This window comes from Urocampus carinirostris, chromosome 18 (genome assembly GCF_059441175.1).
Source record: "Urocampus carinirostris isolate Australia breed hairy pipefish chromosome 18, RoL_Ucar_1.0, whole genome shotgun sequence".
NCBI lineage: Eukaryota > Metazoa > Chordata > Actinopteri > Syngnathiformes > Syngnathidae > Urocampus > Urocampus carinirostris.
This window is the reverse complement of record NC_142366.1, coordinates 11,034,015-11,051,862: the sequence shown is the minus strand read 5'-3', so window position 1 is coordinate 11,051,862 and position 17,848 is coordinate 11,034,015. Positions and strand designations below refer to the sequence as shown.

At 39.3% G+C, this 17,848-nt stretch overlaps 2 protein-coding genes across 3 annotated transcripts; one reads left to right on the top strand and one right to left on the bottom strand.

Annotated features, from left to right (window-relative positions):
* Positions 1 to 241: 241 nt before the first annotated feature.
* zic4 (zic family member 4) lies at positions 242 to 8,214 on the bottom strand. 2 transcript variants are annotated; one of them, XM_088322200.1, is made up of 3 exons: positions 7,758 to 8,214; positions 7,137 to 7,688; positions 242 to 2,874 (listed from the first exon to the last, which is right to left on the bottom strand). In XM_088322200.1, exons 1-3 carry the CDS (start codon positions 8,212 to 8,214, stop codon positions 2,423 to 2,425), a joined length of 1,461 nt encoding a protein of 486 aa, XP_088178326.1. In that variant the 3' UTR covers positions 242 to 2,422. The 2 variants fall into 2 exon arrangements, with proteins under 2 accessions (XP_088178326.1, XP_088178325.1); XM_088322199.1 differs by having other exon boundaries at positions 7,137 to 8,214.
* A 3,992-nt stretch (positions 8,215 to 12,206) lies between these two features.
* Positions 12,207 to 14,937, top strand: LOC148348354 (zinc finger protein ZIC 1-like). Its single transcript, XM_088322376.1, has 3 exons — positions 12,207 to 13,510; positions 13,627 to 13,790; positions 13,871 to 14,937. Exons 1-3 carry the CDS (start codon positions 12,538 to 12,540, stop codon positions 14,108 to 14,110), a joined length of 1,377 nt encoding a protein of 458 aa, XP_088178502.1. The 5' UTR covers positions 12,207 to 12,537; the 3' UTR covers positions 14,111 to 14,937.
* The last annotated feature ends 2,911 nt before the right edge of the window (positions 14,938 to 17,848 follow it).

Sequence of the window (17,848 nt, the reverse complement as noted above, 5' to 3'; positions counted from 1 at the left end):
CTATTATTATAACTTAAGACTGCCTCTAAACACTACATTGTAAATAAGTCTTGCCTATATACCCTGACAGTGACCCTGAAGTGCCATGTCTAATCTTGTTGCATATGTTATTTTAACATTGATATCAGTGGCAATCAAGACAATGCGATCCATTTGTATTCAATAATACATTTTCTAAACGTGGGATTTATACAATTCGGGGGGGAGGTGGGGCACACAATAAAACACAGGCAAGACGCACTTTTTTGTGGAAATAAATACATTTATCAAAAATTACATTAGAAAAAATAAGACACTAAAAGAGTCATTTTGCAACAACAAAAAACACAATATAAGCATTCATTTAAAAAACAGTCAAAATATGTTATTTAAATAGGACATTCTTTTTGTAAAAAGAAATCAGTGCGAGATACAAAAAACAAGTCAGCAAAACGACAGAAAAAGTACAAGAAAATGTGAATTATTTTCCCTTTTCTCAAAATGCTTTTAGCAGAAAAGTAACACAAAACAGTTACATTTGGCAAGGCAGATCGGTACAAGTTTCTTCTTTTTTTTAATTGCTCCAAACTGAGAAGGGGGAATGGTTGAAACACCACAAAAACATGTTCAGACGATTAGAGTATTAAAAGAAGAACCTCAACAAGTACAAAACAAACTTGGACCGGTTTTGCAAAATGTACATTTTTCAGAAACTTTGGTTTTTGGGTTAAAAAAGAGGTCCAAAAAGAAATTAGGGAATACCAATTATATCAACAATTAAAGGAAAAATCAGTGCACCAAAAAACATGAAAAGTGGAGGGTGGGCAAATTATTTCTATGTTTTTAAAACAATTTGAATAAATTAAATTCGAAATATAATTTAAAAAAAAAATACTCGTTACGATGTCCAGTGGATGTAAACCGACTGAGAAAGTATTTTCTCTTAAAGGGAGAGTGTGTATTATTTAAACACTAAATGATACAATGTAATTGTATGCAAACCAAAACTAATGCTAAAAAGCACAAGGAATTATACAAACTAAAGCCTCAAAATGACCAGAATGCACTACGTTATGTCTCATTTTTTAAATGCTCATTTGTATGGTTGTTAATGCATGTTTGCCCATTTAAATCAATGGTGCTCAACTGCTGGAGTACAAATCAAGAAAAAAATCCACTTCTTAAATGTATTGAATACAATGAATGTGCAGTTTGAAGCAGAAATAGCCTAATGTATTCTCTTTTTTTCTTAACAAAAAAAGACCAGCAAAACCAACACCTTTATTCCTCAATTTCTTGCAAATTGAATGAAATCCAAAACATTTGTCTTCAAGATAACAAAAATCATATCTATTTCAATTTAAACTAATCCAAACTACTTCACAGACCCCGATTTGTAAGTTTTGTGTTTGTTTGTATGTGATTTATAGGCCCTGAAACGGCTGAACCAATTTTTGTGAACATGTACTCAGTTGTACTTGAGGCCACTACGGGTGTCATCAGCCAGGTTTTGTGTCAAGGCAACCCCAATAAAAACCAACAAAATCAATAAACATCTGCTTTTGTGGGTTCTCTAACACCCTATTGTGGCCAAATTAGATACTGTAGCTCCCAGCCACCGACCACTCCAAGCAGCCAAATCCAATCTTCTTTCGGCCCAGCAATGCCGGGCAATATGTCTGATATATTTTCAGTGTTATCCGTGTTTGGCCATACCTTAGATGTTAAAAAACGTTAACTGTCTTTTTTTCTGTGTGTTAAAGATTTGTTACAAGTCACACTTGCAGGAAATTGTCTACTATTAAAGAATTTAAGTTATATTTTTATCTTCTTAGCACAATTTTGCCATGGCACTAAAAGCAGGTCCGTGACCAACAAGTTGAGAAACCATGATTTAAATCAAGATCTTCTTTTGCAATGAATGCTTTCTCACCACTAGGATGAGCTAAATATCATACCAGACTTCTACTACCCCTTTTAAGCTGAGAGCTATACTTTTTGTTACTACACAGGGCTCTTATTGGTATGCATTTTTGTAATAACAACTTATCATGTTATTGCTAAGTTGTTACTATGTAACTTTCAAGTAATTATTGGAAGTATGGTTAAATAGACTCAGTCAACCCTTTAAATATCTCACAATGACCAAGCACTGGTGAGGTATTTTCAGAACAGGTTCGAGGGCTCCTCAGCTGTCCTCAGGGGGCACCTAATCCTAACTTTAACCCATACCTTAAGCCTACCACATACGCTAACCCTAACCCCGTTTGAGACACCCCTGTATTACACACTGTCCCTTTAAAGAAAAATATTTCAAGCGTTACAAAATGATAGTTCACTGTGACCAAAGAACTCGTTTGCACACCCCCACCCTACCACAAGGCCCACAAATGATTTGAACACGACTTGCTCCATAAAACGAACCTTGTTTTATAGAAATAGCTTAAAAGTTGTCCCTCAAATCTCTGTTCCTGTACGGGGGCTCGTCGTCCTCGGTGGCAGAGTCCGGAGTGGAGGCCCCACTCTGGCCCCTGCTGGCCCCTGAGCTGTGGCACACGTACCATTCGCTCAGGTTGGCCCCTTGCGAGGGGGGCGGTGGATTGGAGGGGCCTCCGTGTAGATGTTGGGGCTGAGGATCGCGGCCTGCATCCGAAGAAGGCGACACGAGAGACGGCGTGGAAGAGTCGTATCCGGAGCTGGGGGGTGGAGGAGATTTGCAATGCACCTTCATGTGTTTTCGGAGGGAGCTGGGATGCGTGTAGGACTTGTCGCAACCGCGCACTTTGCAGTTGTACGGTTTGTCGGATGTGTGAACATGAGAATGCTTTTTGCGGTCGCTGCTGTTGGCGAAGCGACGCTCGCAGCCGGAAAACTCGCACTTGAACGGCTTCTCACCTGCACAGACAAAGTTCATGACGGTTTCTTTTCTGCATGATTCAAACAACAAAAACAGGAAAATGCCATTTTAATTCAGGGGAGTGACGTGACGACTATAGGGCCCCTTACCTGCCTAGGCATGCCAAGTTATTGTGCTCATTTTTTGTCTAAACAACATTGCATTTTTATGATGAGCCACTAGTGTCAAATCATTTTTTATGAATAAATAACACCAGAAAAATATTATAAACGTTTTAAAAGTCGAAATAAGTACTGTAAACGATTATCTTTAATACTTTGCAACAAAAAAACGTATTATAGCATTTAAGTAAGAGGTTACATGTGTGTACCACCAAATAGAGATCCCACTTCATTGTTTTGACTTAAATGTAATATTTCTGAAGACATAAAGTGAAGCAAATGATTCAAAATGTTATAATTTACGAGTTGCAAAGGAAAATACACAAATAATATTTAATAATTGCTTAAAAAATGTAATAAAAATGTGCCTAACCCATTTTGCACTGATATTTTGGGAGACGGACAACTATTTTTATCCTGATTAATACTTTTATGATTCTGAGTCTTTATTAAGTTTTTATTTTATTTTAATCTTATTTTCTTTAATTGCAAGTTTATCCATGGCTAACAACAATCTGGTGTACAAGGATCACATTGTACCCATGCACATGTTAACCACTACTAAGTCCAATACTAGGATTTGTTTTCCAAAATCAATATGAATCATATATTCTTAATGCAAATGATTACATTTATATATATGCATATACATGTTAGCCACCATGAGTACAATAGGGGGAACAAACAATTCAACACATTACAGATTCGATTGTCAAATTTGAGTAAACAAAACACTCAGTCAATGTCTTTTAAAATAAATAAATACATAATTTGTCAAAATGTAAACTACATTTTGGGAAAATATGCAATTTATGTTTAATGTGTATCCCAGCACTGCGACTCGCCGGCAACATTTTCAGGGTTTTCCCGCACTCTGCCCAAAGATAGCTGGAATGGGCTCCAGGACCCTCAGGGACCCTACTGAGAATAAGCGGTGCAGATAATTGATGGATGGATATCTCCTGGCAGTGATGATCACACTTTGCAATAAATAGATGAATAAAAAAAGGATGCATCTAAAAATATTCTAATTCAGCATGTGTGTGTTTGGTAACATACTTTAAAGCCATTTTTGTTTACGTTTGGTAAGGCCAACTACTGTACAGTACATTCTTGAACAGATTCACACATCAAATATGAATAAATTATGCAAGAAAATCAACTCGTGCTTCTCCACTAAGGCTTTGTGAGCACATGTAATTGGGCCTGTCTAATTACACTTGCTCTTTTTTTGAATATCAATTTGACCTTCAGCTGTTGGGTTGAGAGGAGCCAATCAAGGATATTAGTGTAGTACAAGAAAGCGTGCAGGAGCAGGCAAGACCCCAGGGGCCCACTGCCGCACCCCCCACCCCCCCCTTCAATAATAACCACACTTTTGAATCTTAAACATGATACACTAAAAATGAAGGAACAGGCCGGGCCCCTCGGGAGTCAAAATTATTTAATGGATTTGTACTTGGGTCATGTGAGCGGATGCTATGAATAATGCAGAAGGTTGACTTGACGTTTTCAAGCAGTAACAAAAGCATGTTTCCAGCCTTGAGTTGATTTTGCTCAAGGGACCACAATGATTGCAATATGGGGTCCAGGTGTGGCCCCTAAGCCACAGGTTGAAAACCATACACCAGGAACAAAGTTATGTTTTGGGTTAAGAATTATTTAAGGACACCTACTATTATTTTTCAGCAATGAAAAGCCATTATTGTGTACAATTTCAAACGTGTGTATGAAATAATACATAACTTAATACATACTCATATATATGTAGGAGCATTGTTTTTGTTGTTTTAAAACCAACACTTACCAGGATAGGGAAAAAATGACGTATAAATATAAGCAAATTAAATGAAATGATAAAATATACGATATTTGATTCATATTTATTTTTGAGAATTTATGTTTTTACTATACAGCTATTTACCTCATATTGAATTTGTAAAAATGGTAATGTTATTAAAACCAAATTTACCAAAGTTGGAAATAAAATAAGAAATATATGATCTATCTACACTCATTTCATTCAGGAAAATTTATATTTTCATAGAAATGAATCAAACTTAATAGATGAAACAATAACAAAACTGGTAATAATTGTAATATCATAAGTAAATTTTGGGGCATTGTTGTTTTTATAAAACTATTTTTTAAATATAGGTCGATATCCAAGCATAGATTTGAAAGATTTGGGAAAAAAGGAAAATATATATTCATCAAAGAGAATGATAGTTTTGTTAACATGAAAATGTATTGACATTTTCATATCAAGAGAAAATATTTTGTTTTTATATTTAGTAAGGTAAAAAAATATATATTTTCATTACTTTTAATATATAAGCTATAGTTGTAAATTAAATAATGTGTGTTGTTTTTATTTCCTTCTTTTATGAGCATATTTTTAAGCAGGCAACCTTTGTGGCCACCTATGCAAGAAGCCCTTCGCAACTTATTTGATTATATTTGTTTTCCTATTATTAGGCTTTCAATTTGGGATTATTCCTTTCAAAATCAGTTCTAGAAAATACATTAGTTGTATTTTTCATAATACATCTGGATAAAATATCACATTGTAGTTAAAAGTCAAATATTTAGGCCCATTCAGGACCCACGCACCACAAGGTGCAAATCTCTGTGTTTTTTGTATATGTTACCCACATATATTATACCACATTAAATAACTAGCAGTGGTGGGACCATTTTTCCTTCATCAATTGCCCACATGAAAACTGAAGTTTTAATATTTATTATTTATATATATATATATATATATTAATCCAGCAATAAATTAAGTTTGAGTTTTTTCATGTTAAAAAATGCATTTAATGTTGACACTTTGAGTAATTGAGATGTGAATGACATGTACTCGATTTTGAATTATTAATTGCCCTCAAGCCATACGTTGAACACCCTTGAATATATTCGGTGAGGGGAAGAGGGTGGCTAATACCAATATTTTTAAAAAATCTGTGACTGTTTATGCTCTTGTTAAGTAAAGAAAATGTTCCATCTCCCTTCTGAAAAAAATATTTTTAAAAAAATCAGTTAATAAATGAGTGTGTTGTGGGGGCCCCTGGCGCAACAGGTTGCCCACGGGGGACATACCCTTTAGAGCAGTGCTCTCAAACTTGCAGCAGCTACGGGATGATAGTTCGAGGCCCCTGCCTTAAAGTGATACCTTAGAGCAAGTGAAGCCGATTTTTACTAATTAATTGTTGTATTGTCATGTTAATCGTTTTTATTGTATTTTTTTGCAGAAAATTTACTGAATTGCTTACTTATTTGCTGAATTGTATTAATTTATTACTGACTTATCTTGAATTACTTTATTTTTATAACCTGATTCGTGTAAGGGAAAGAACATATATAGTAATCCCTCGCTATAACGAGGTTTACCTTTCACAGGTTTTGCTACTTCATTGATTTTCATGATGCGTTGTTTCTGCATTCTGATTGGTTAAACAGTCCCAACAATAGTAGACATTGGTGAAAAAAAATACATATTTACACTATATATGTTTTAAACAAATACTCGAACCCGTAAAATGCTTTTGTTCTTTGATTTCAATGTATTGTAGAGTAGTTGTAGTTATTAAAAGTATAAATGTTTCTACGTCACTGGTTCGTTTTTGGAGTTTAAACAGGAGATTGCCATATAGTAGAATAGTGGAACATTTTTTGTTGGAAATGTGCTTTTGGAAAACCAAATGTAGCCCCACATCACCAAGACCCGAGTTCTAGCGGTCCCCCCAAAAAATAAGTTTGAGACCCCTGCTTTGGAGTTTTGAGTGGCACTGCAATATAGCAACAAGTGGGCTTGACAGCGGCTATAATAAGTATTGTGTAGGTGGGGGATGGGGTGGGGGTCTTTCGTAAGACGTTCCATTACTTGTGTGTTGTATTTTCCTCAAGTTGGGCGTTTTTTAGTTTTCTCCTTGCCTGCATGCAGGCATCCGATCAAGTGATTTTGTGGCCTGTGAAGTCCTTTGAGACTTTTTGTGATGAAGGGCTTTACAAAAAATATGACTTGACTTGACGTGTGACATGATATTACTTCGTTGTAAACACGCTAGATATACTGCATGGCACGAGTGCACAACAATAACGGAGGAAAGAAAACACGCAGCCAAAAAAAAACTCACCCGTGTGCGTCCTTTTGTGGATTTTGAGGTTTTCAGAGCGCGCGAAGACCTTTCCGCACCCAGGGAAAGGGCAGGGGAAGGGTTTTTCTCCTGTGTGAACGCGGATGTGGTTGACCAGCTTGTACTTGGCCTTGAAGGGTTTCCCCTCGCGTGGACACTCGTCCCAAAAACACACATGGTTGGCTTGCTCGGGCCCGCCAACGTGCTCCACGGTGACGTGCGTAACCAGTTCGTGCATAGTGCCGTACGTGCGCGCACAACGCTTCTCTCCTGGTTCGATCCACTTGCAGATGAGCTCCTGCTTGATGGGTTGACGCATGTAGCGGAAAAATCCGCTGCCGGTTCCGTGAGACGGATGGTGCTGCTGATGAGGGTGGAGATTAGGATGTGCACCGTGGAGATTTAGATAAAAAGCATCGGTGCGGTGCTCCGAGCGCATGTACACATCCGCAGCGAGTCCTAAGCGGAGCTGCGCGCTACCGGGAGTTTCCGAGTGGATCCCGGAGAAGAGCGCATGGTTGGCAGTGTCAGTGTAGTGAGCGGGGTAGCTACCTGTTGTGGAGGGGAAAATTCCGTGGTGAGAGGCGGTGCTCCAATGCTTCCCGTCCGACGAGTCCCTACCTGCAGCCAGAGCTTGGTGCGTCATCCCCGAGTACCCAAATGCTGGCGTCGGACCGGAGACCATTTGACTGTGGCCTGCCATGTGAGGATTGTGCGTCAACTGCTGGTGCTGGTGATAATGATGGGCTGGGCTGATTTTGAGGGCCGCCGAGTGCCCCATGTGTTCTGGCCCGAATGGACTCGGCCCCAGGCGGGGTTCCGCAGTCATCTCCCCGGGGTGCGTGTGAGCCATTGAGTGTGGATGGCTTCCGAACCCCGGGAAGCCTGTTACGCTCGGAGGGGCAGGATGGCGGCGCTGCTGCTGCTGCTTTTGCTGCTGTTGATGATGATGATAATGATGATGATGGTGGTGGTCGAGTTGGTAGCGACCCCCCCTCAAGTCAACTAATCTCAGCGCCGTGTTGCGTTTGGAAAAAGGAGCGTCCATTGCAGGGTTTCGCAACGCCTCGACGCTCATTACGCGCCGTTTTTTTGACAGCGGGCAAAACAATAATAATGACAAATGTGTTTTAATCGCAATGCAAACACACAAAAAAGGAGGAAAAAACTTTGTAAAAGTTGCGTGAGGCGGTGGGGCTACATTCGCCGGGCAGCAGGGCGCATTTGATGGAGAATAGTGCATCGCAGTGGGCGCTCGAGCCCAACAATCGGGCAGCGTTGTAATTGGTCAGAAGCGGCTGATTGACGTCACTGGTGACACTTTTCCAAGCAGAAAGAGAAATGGCAAGAGAGGGGCGCGCATGCGCAGAAAGAAGGCGAGAAAGGGTTGTGAGCGTGCATGTGCGCGTGTGTGCGCGTGTGTGCGTGTGTGCACGGGCTCACGCGTGTGTGTGCGCGTGTTGCGTGCCTACGTGTGTGTTGTGCAAAGTGTTAGTGTATCATTAAAAAGGGGGCTGGGGGTTAATCCGGATACATCGCGGATTCTCCTTTTGTGCTGCGACACAAAAAACTCGGAGGTCCCACAACTTTATTTTCACGGGATTAAAAAAATAATAAGGTCCAATTTCTGTCTTCATGAATAAAAGAATAATACTTTACAACAGCGAAATTGCCATTAAAAGGCATGACTGCCAACAGTTTTACGTATACGTGTTAGACAGGGTTCTCATGCCTTTTAGTAAATTTAGAGCTCCTTTTTGTTACAAATTAGCGCAGATGGCACCCAGTTTGATATGCATTTCCAACATAAAAACGTGGCATGTTTTTACTACGTTTTTACAATGTCATTACCAAGTTAATATTTGGAAATAGGGTTAAGTAGACTCAATCAATCACACACATTCAAAACAATACTAGAAAATCACAATGACTCTGCACTGTGAACTTTATTTCTGAACAGGTCTGCGGGCACCTAAGCAGTCCTTAGGGAGCAGGCAGGTGCTGTATGACACCACGTTGGAGATCCCTATTATAACATGATAACTATAATACTGAAGTTTCTTCTCTTGCGCAATAATTTGAAAATAATGCCAATAATGCAAATAAAGTGTCAATTGTTTCTCATTGGCTCTGTTGCCACGCATAGTGACTAGGATGAACATGTTTTTTGTTCAGGAACAGTAACATGTATACATTTTGGGTTGTAGAGAGTGTTCTCAGCAGGGTTAGACTATACCTCTTTACATCCTTTGATAAAAAAAACTACAATTAACAACATCTTTACCTAGGACTAATATTTTAGTCGACAGATGCTTTATTTTCAAACAGAACTATGTCTCTGTGCGCGAATAAACTGCCTCATCGATCAGATTGGATTTCCATTTTGGGAAAGGTTTGCCACTCCCAATTTTAAACAAGCACATGTTGTTTGTTTGTCTTTAACATTTTGATAAGTATTGTGTTTAGCACGTAAAATCAGACTGTGCAATAAAATCCAGTTTTTTTTAATTTCATAAGGCTGGTATGTATACGGAAAGGTTGAGAACAGACTAACTCTTTGAGAGTGTATAATACGCTCCAACGATCATATTAGATATCTGTTTTGGTAGAAATTTACCACTACCGGTTTTAAACAGGTTACGTGTAGTTTGTTCTTATTATTCTGAAGACAAATTACGTTTATGTGTGTAAAATGAAGTGCATGATAAAATCTACCGCGTTTTAAAGTCATTTTTTTGGCATGTATGAAACGTCAGGTAAAAATGCATGAAATCCACGCATTTTTCATTGCATTTTCCCAGTCATCGCCCTTGAAATATGCTCCAAAACACGTCAGAGCCACGACCTGTTGTGCACGACCCGAACCGCGGTTTTTCGGAGGCTCGGAGCCGAAGCGACGACAGTCAGCAGATGGTTGCCAGAGGAGGTAGCGCCTGCACGAGCAAGGCTGCTCCCGCATGCACAGGCGCATGAGTGTGGGGGATGGGGGGTTGTGGGAGCAATGTTCCAAAACAAAAACCAAGTCACCCAATGAAAAATGCTGAGCTTGTTCATAGCTTTTTACGTTATACTAAACAGGCTATTTTTGAGCAAGTTACACTGTTTTGAAAGGTAAAAAGTTATCTTTCAAAGCAACGAGTCCCATCAACCTGCATGGACGTAAGCAGCAATTGTGCTATATAAAGTCAAAATATGGAATAAAATGCACGGGTGGCCGACCCTATTATAGAATACACACTGCAAATAGAGTCCACGTTCCCGTTTTGAATTTCACACTTACGCGCGCGCCAAAACAGCTTGATAAACAATTTTGGGAGCCATCCCCTCTATAAATATTGACTCACTTTTTAAGTGCAGGCTCCGAACTGTCAGCCAACACATTTGACGTTTTCATTTACTAAAACAGGAAGAGATCAAATATTACTATATTCGCGCGGAAGTTGATCTTTTTTGTTTTGTTTTTGCATTTCAAAATAAATAGTTGGATCCTACTTATCTATGTATAACATGAAATTGACTTAGTTTCTATGGAGAGCATACAACTTAAAAGTGAAAAGTGAGCGTGTGCAGATTCTGTTTTTTAATGGCTGGCATCCCCCACCCCTCAAAAAAATGGCCTGCATGTGGATTTTTGAACTCCGGGCAGCCGCAGGATCCTGCCACAAATCCCACTTGATAAATTCGACAACCCACAAGGTTTTAAAACACACTCATGCACGCAGGGACACACAAAATTTATAGGGCAACTGGGTTGGCCTATTGCTAGGAGTCCAGGTGGAAGGCGGGATGCTTGAAAATGCACTTTTGGGTCTGCTTTCCTTCAAGTTTGACTTGGGGGAGAATGGTCTTAGGGAAGTAGTAATTTGGAATATTTTCCCATGATATAATGGAAGATACAAATGACTAAAATGTTTGGTATGATTGATTATTTCAAAGAAAAGGGGCATGTGAAACGTTTTATCAAGTCAGGTTTATTTACATAGCCCTTAATCACAAAAAGTCTCAAAGGGCTGCACACACCACCATTACAACACCCCTCGACGTTGTTCATAAACAAGCCCGAACAACATAAAAATATCAAACACAAACGAAATAATATAAATGGTGCCCCAAAAAATAAATTCAGTTGGCATATTTTTTTTAATATATTTTTCTGAGGGGGTACACAACAATTGTTACAAGATCGAAAAATCAGGAAAGTGTCAAGGAAAAATACGGCACACACACATTTTGGGAATATGTGGGGAGGAACTTTCTTTTTTGTTAGAGGGTGGGGTGCAGGGTCACTAATTTATCATAAAAAAAGTGATATGCTTTGGGAAACAGATGAGGGAGGGGGCTAGGCGAGGTGAAGACATAAAAACAGTTTGGTTGGGGCACTCCATAAAACGGAGTTTTTGGTTACAAACAAAGTTGGGGAAAACAGATGTGGAGTTAATTTTGAAAATCGGGGGAGTATTTGTGTCTTAGGGAAGTAATGGTATTGAAATAAACTCTAAGATTGGGAAAATAAGATGGGAATTATGCATTTTGGGGAGATGTGTGTGTGCAGAAATCTGCAGATTTGTAGAATAAGTTCAACTTTAGGTTTGATAAAAGTCAAGTCATGTTTATATGTAGCAGTTAGTCAGAAATAGTTTCGAAGCGCTGCATAAAGCACCATAAAACCATCCCCTGATCTAAAACGTTCATGGTGGCAAGGGCAAACCAAACACCTGGGGATGAATGCAATGAAGTCAAGAGGCTGCACATGCTGTTCGTCTTTAGTTAAGACTCAAAAATGCGTTTTTGTAGTAATAACATACATACAAATTAATTGTGCAAAATGTACCTTCCTAACCCTGCCAAAAAGCTTGCAGTCGAGCCTTAAAATAAATAAAGAAATAAAAATCCTCTGAGGATTGATGATGTAAAGAGGCCAATCGTCTTGCAACGTGGATTGTTATTTGGTGGGTGGAAGGTTTGGGGCTTACAGACGCCGACCAATCAGGGTCCGTGCAGGGAGCTCACGTGACAACCCCTTTGCCTCCCTCCCTTACCATTCATCAGGGTTGGATCTTGTTGTCTTTGCAATTCATTTATCTGCAGGAATGATTTCGACGATCAGTCTGCAGCTCAGCGCCCGAGCGAGGAGGTGAGAGTCGCGCTGCAGGGACGTGGAGGGTAGCTTAGGGTAGCGAGAAACAAAACACGAGAGACAATAGCGCGTGTTTCCCCCCCTTTTCATACGGGGTGTATGCGCGTAAAATGCGCGCGAGAGGGGCACCCTAGAAAGTAAACAAGACTTTCGGAAAAAGTGTAAGTGGGTGGGTGGTTGTGGGGGGCGTGGGTTTTTCGAATATCTGCACTCGTTTTTTTCCCTCGTGTCCTCAGTCGCGCGCAACAGACCGAGTGGGCGAAGATGCTTCTGGACGCCGGACCGCAGTACCCCGCCATCGGAGTGCATACTTTCGGCTCCACGCGGCACCACTCACCGGGTGATGTGGCGGAACGTGAAGTGGCTCTGGGTTTGAATCCCTTCGCAGACAGCATGGGTGCCTTTAAGATCAACCATGGCTCCCACGAACAGACGGCCTTCTCCGCGCAAGCACCCGCCGGTTACGCAGCGGCTGCTGCGCTGGGTCACCACCATCATCACCACCACCACCACCCGGGCCATGTCGGTTCCTACTCCACGGCGGCCTTCAACTCCACGCGGGACTTTTTGTTTAGGAACCGGGGGTTTGGAGAAGCGGCGGGCGCGCAACATAGTCTATTTGCATCAGCGGGTGGATTCGCAGCGGGGCCTCACGGACATTCAGAAGCAGCGGGCCATCTTCTGTTCCCGGGGTTGCACGAGCAAGCCACCGGCCATGCTTCCTCCAACGCCGGCCAGATGCGCTTGGGTTTCGGCGGTGATGTGTACGGCCGAGCGGCTGCAGAGCAGTACAGCCATGTAACGAGCCCCCGTTCCGATTACGCGTCCACGCAATTGCACGGCTACGGCCCCATGAACATGAACATGGCCGCGCACCACGGCGCCGGCGCTTTCTTCCGATACATGCGCCAACCTATCAAGCAAGAACTCATCTGCAAGTGGATCGAACCCGAGCAGCTTGCCAGCCCCAAAAAGTCGTGCAACAAGACGTTTAGCACCATGCACGAGTTGGTTACGCACCTGACCGTGGAGCACGTGGGGGGGCCCGAACAAACCAACCACATCTGCTTTTGGGAGGAGTGCTCGCGAGAGGGCAAGCCCTTCAAGGCCAAGTATAAGCTGGTGAACCACATCCGAGTGCACACGGGAGAGAAGCCCTTCCCGTGCCCTTTTCCCGGGTGCGGAAAAGTCTTTGCGCGCTCGGAAAATCTCAAAATTCACAAACGCACACACACGGGTAAGTCATCAAATTGGAGGGGAATGCAAAACAACATGCAGAATTAAAGTGGTACAAATTGCACAGGCGCACACTAATAAGCGTGTGTGTGTGTTTTTTTTTGTGATGCAATCCAGGTGAGAAGCCGTTCAAATGCGAGTTCGACGGATGCGACCGGCGCTTCGCCAACAGCAGCGACCGCAAGAAACACATGCACGTTCACACGTCCGACAAGCCCTATTTGTGCAAAATGTGCGACAAGTCCTACACGCACCCTAGCTCGCTGCGAAAACACATGAAGGTACTAAAAAGTGCATGAAATTACATTCAAAATTCCCTGTGCATTTTTCCTCACCCTGTTTATTTTTGTTTGCACGCCAGGTCCACGAATCGAGCAATCCGGGCTCGCAGCCCTCTCCGGCAGCCAGCTCTGGCTACGAATCCTCCACACCACCCACTATCGTGTCCCCTTCGGCGGAGAACCAGAGCAATGGAAGTTCTATATCTCCGAACGTCCCTGGGGGGATCCAACAGCACCACAGCGGTACGAACAACACGACGGCAGCGGCGGGCAGCCACAGCAGCGCGCTTACGTCCAATTTCAATGAATGGTATGTGTAAATAAAATAAAATACATGTAAAAAAATCTGAGGGGGGTTAATTAATAAATGGGGACGGGAAAACGCTTTTTTGGACTGCAAAGACTTTTATTTTGGAGCGTGGACTGAAAGAATGCATGGACCAAAAAAAGAAGGAGCCAACTTTTTATTTTTACTGGACTGCTCCAAAATTCGCATACATAGGGGGATGTTTTTTGTATATAACACAACCTAGATGAAAAAAAACTGTCATATTTTATTTTGTAAATATCAATGAAGGAAAAGGGGAGGTTGTGAAGAAAAAAATGTGCTCCCTTGCTTATATGGACAATAGACGCCACTGAAAAAAAATGTCGTGTATAATGTGAATGATCCCAAGTATTACGAGGTCGAGCTTCTTAGTATTCAATGTGCTTTTTATTTTATTATTATTCGTTTTTGCCATCCTGTATAGCCCACGGGCAGAATTCTCGTCCCCAAAACGGTCCAGTTGGAGTAGCACACTTTTTAATCCTTGTTGTTATTTAAATGTCATGTCGACGAAATCGTCTCTAATAGTGGAAACAGAAAAAAAGAAGCCTGAACAATTCCGTGTTAACATGTTTATTATGTATACGTGATAAATATACACTCAAAGGTTACCTGTGTTGTCTGAAAGGAAGTATTATTATTATTGTATAACTAGCTCAATTTTCCATATTTATCCGCATGTTTTTTAGAAGTGGTATTTATGGAGAAATGCGCTCGTATGTCGAAAATTTTAGTTTGGACACGAAGAGACAATTGTTTGAATACATTTTTTTCGTACTATATTAAACGATTAAAAAATGCTACCCGAAAAATGAAAAATGCGTTGAGCTTGATTGAAGGAAGACACAGAACAAAACAAAATATTGATAATAAACCACGGATAGTCAATTATTTATCTATTTTTAGGGAGATCGCTGGATTGATTTTCTTGCGTTTGTGTCAATAAAAAGTGTCCTCACACACACACGCACACACTCACAGTAAGACACTCACTCCCCATTTTTTCCTGTTTATCCAAATTAAAATCCCGCACTCTTGCCCCGCAGTAATGTGCAAATTAAATCGATTAATCACGCCAGTTGTTCCTCTTGTGTATTCCCCCCCAGTACCCCCACCCCAAAAAAAAAAATAAGTTGGCCTTACTTAATTGTTGGGGAATCTCATTTTGCTAATTTATTTCCGGATCGTGCGTGGATTTATGGAGAAGGAGGTGGGGGTGCAGTAATGCATGGATAGTGACCCCCACCCATTCTATTCACCCCCCACTTTTTTTTTAAAGTCATTGTACGTCTGCAGCTTGCCTGAGCGGCCCATTAAGCAGCTACAGATCAAGTCGTGATCGACGTTTGCAGAAAAAAAGAAAAGTGTGTGCGCTCGCAGCCTATCAGAAATGTATTGAAATGTATTCATATTTTCCTTTTTCATGGGTTATTACGTCCGACAAAATGACTTTTTCGACTCTATTGAACGAGGCAGAGGTTCATTGCTCTATTTTCTTTACACACACATTTATAAAAAGAAAAGAGAGAAAGGAAAACAAGCCAGAGCTCATTATACGAGAAAAATACACAAGATAAACCGCTTTATTTCTGTTTTTAATTTTGCCATATTTGGGTAATGGAGTGGAACAAGTTCCCGGTGTGGAAACCACAACAATCAGCGTCGTCTTCGAATAACACAATAGAATAAGAAAAAAAAATACGTTTAAATAACAAATGTATTTGAACATATTAAAAAAAATAATATATAAATATGTGCGTGTATTGTTGCAATAACAATAAATCATATGGAATCATATTTCATTTTAAACATACTGTTGGTTATTCAGGAAAAACGAGAAACGGTTAAATTGTTTTGGGAAAAAATAAGACGCATAATAAGATAAACAATAAGATATTTAAATTAACTTTTTTTAAAATTTATTTTTAGCCTAACATATTAAAGAAATGCATTTTTCAATCAGAGCATATCTATATTTTGCAGTGTATATTCTATTTTCGAAATACATTATCGAATACTTTAAATATATAGACATGTTTAACAATCTAAACGATATGACCTCTCACAAGGCTCATTTTGAACCCTTTACCTTGGTTATAATACATTGCATTCATATAATACTTTATTTTTTATGCAGTTCCTTTATTCATTATTTTAATTATGTAAATATATTTACAGATTTAGAAATCACGAGAAGAAAAAAATACACAAAATGTAAACAATATAATTACCGCCAAGGCAAATGTGAACCCTCGATTTCGTGTCGATAATGATCGCAGCCCCCTAAAACATAATCTATATACGTATTTTTCCTTTTTCACCATTACGTTAATTATGTAAATATATTCACCCATTCAAAAGTCACACGAAGAAATAATACACAAATTTGAAACGGTATGACTTCCCCCATGCAAGACACATTCAAACTCTCAACTTCTTGGCTGTGGTTTATCGCAGCCCACATTTCTATATTTTCCCAAATAATTTCTAATATTTCCAGACATTTATAATTTGGATAATTATATAAATATAGTTAGACATTTAAACGTCAAAAGGTACATATTATGCACATAATCTTATCTTGTTGTTTTAATGTATCACAAACCATAAATCAAATTTTCTCTATTTTTAGCCTCGTAATACCTAATTTATGTAGACATAAACTGTTGCTTTAATTAAATAAATATAATAACATATTTTTAAGAAAAAAATGTCACAGAATCCTAACGTCACAATCCCGACCCATTTGTTTTTTGAACTACACACTTTGTGGCTATAATTATTGTGGCTTAGTATTTAATGTATTTCTTCATGTCGCTTTGAATTGACATAGAAAATATTTATGATTTTGACTATATAAATATATTTACATATTTTGAAGTAACAAGAAGAAGCAAAACATAAGAAAATTCCACCAAGGCACATTCTTGTCCCTCATCTTGTCACCATAATTATCGAAGCCTAAAAATTGATTTATCTCAATATGCTTTGTCATCATTCACACACGCATATATATATATATATATATATATATATATATATATATATATATATATATATATATATATATATATATATATATATATATATATATATATATATATATATATATATATATATATATATATATATATATATATATATATATATATATATATATATATATATATACATATACATTTACATGTTAGTAAACTTGCCCGATGAGACAAGGTCCAAGTCAACAGTGCGTTAAAATTAACGAGCTGCCATCATCCTTTCGTGCGTGACGAGTGTCAAGCCAGCTCAGATATGTTTTCTATGGCCCGTGCGTGGAAAAAAAATGTCCACGAAGAAACCTTTGAAACTTTTGGTTTTTTTTTTCCTCTGCTTTTTTTTAAATCATGAAAATGTAGTGCATTTTATGTAGTGTATTATTTCATTTTCTTAGGTTCGTAATTTGTTTCAAGGTCTACAACGCGTGGGTGCAGAAAAAATCGAAATAGTGCCAGTCGGAAAAAAAATGAATGAAACATTCTGATAAGGAAGAAAAAAACAGACTGGAACAAACAAACTGCCACTTTGTTGGTTACAGAAACATATGAAACATTTGTCAGATTTTCAGAATAATTCAACTTGATTAACGAAAGATAAAGAATATATGTCAAATACGTCATAGTTTTAGCATTCAAATTGTATAAAAACAAACAAACAAACAAACAAACAAACAAACATAAACATAATTGAAATA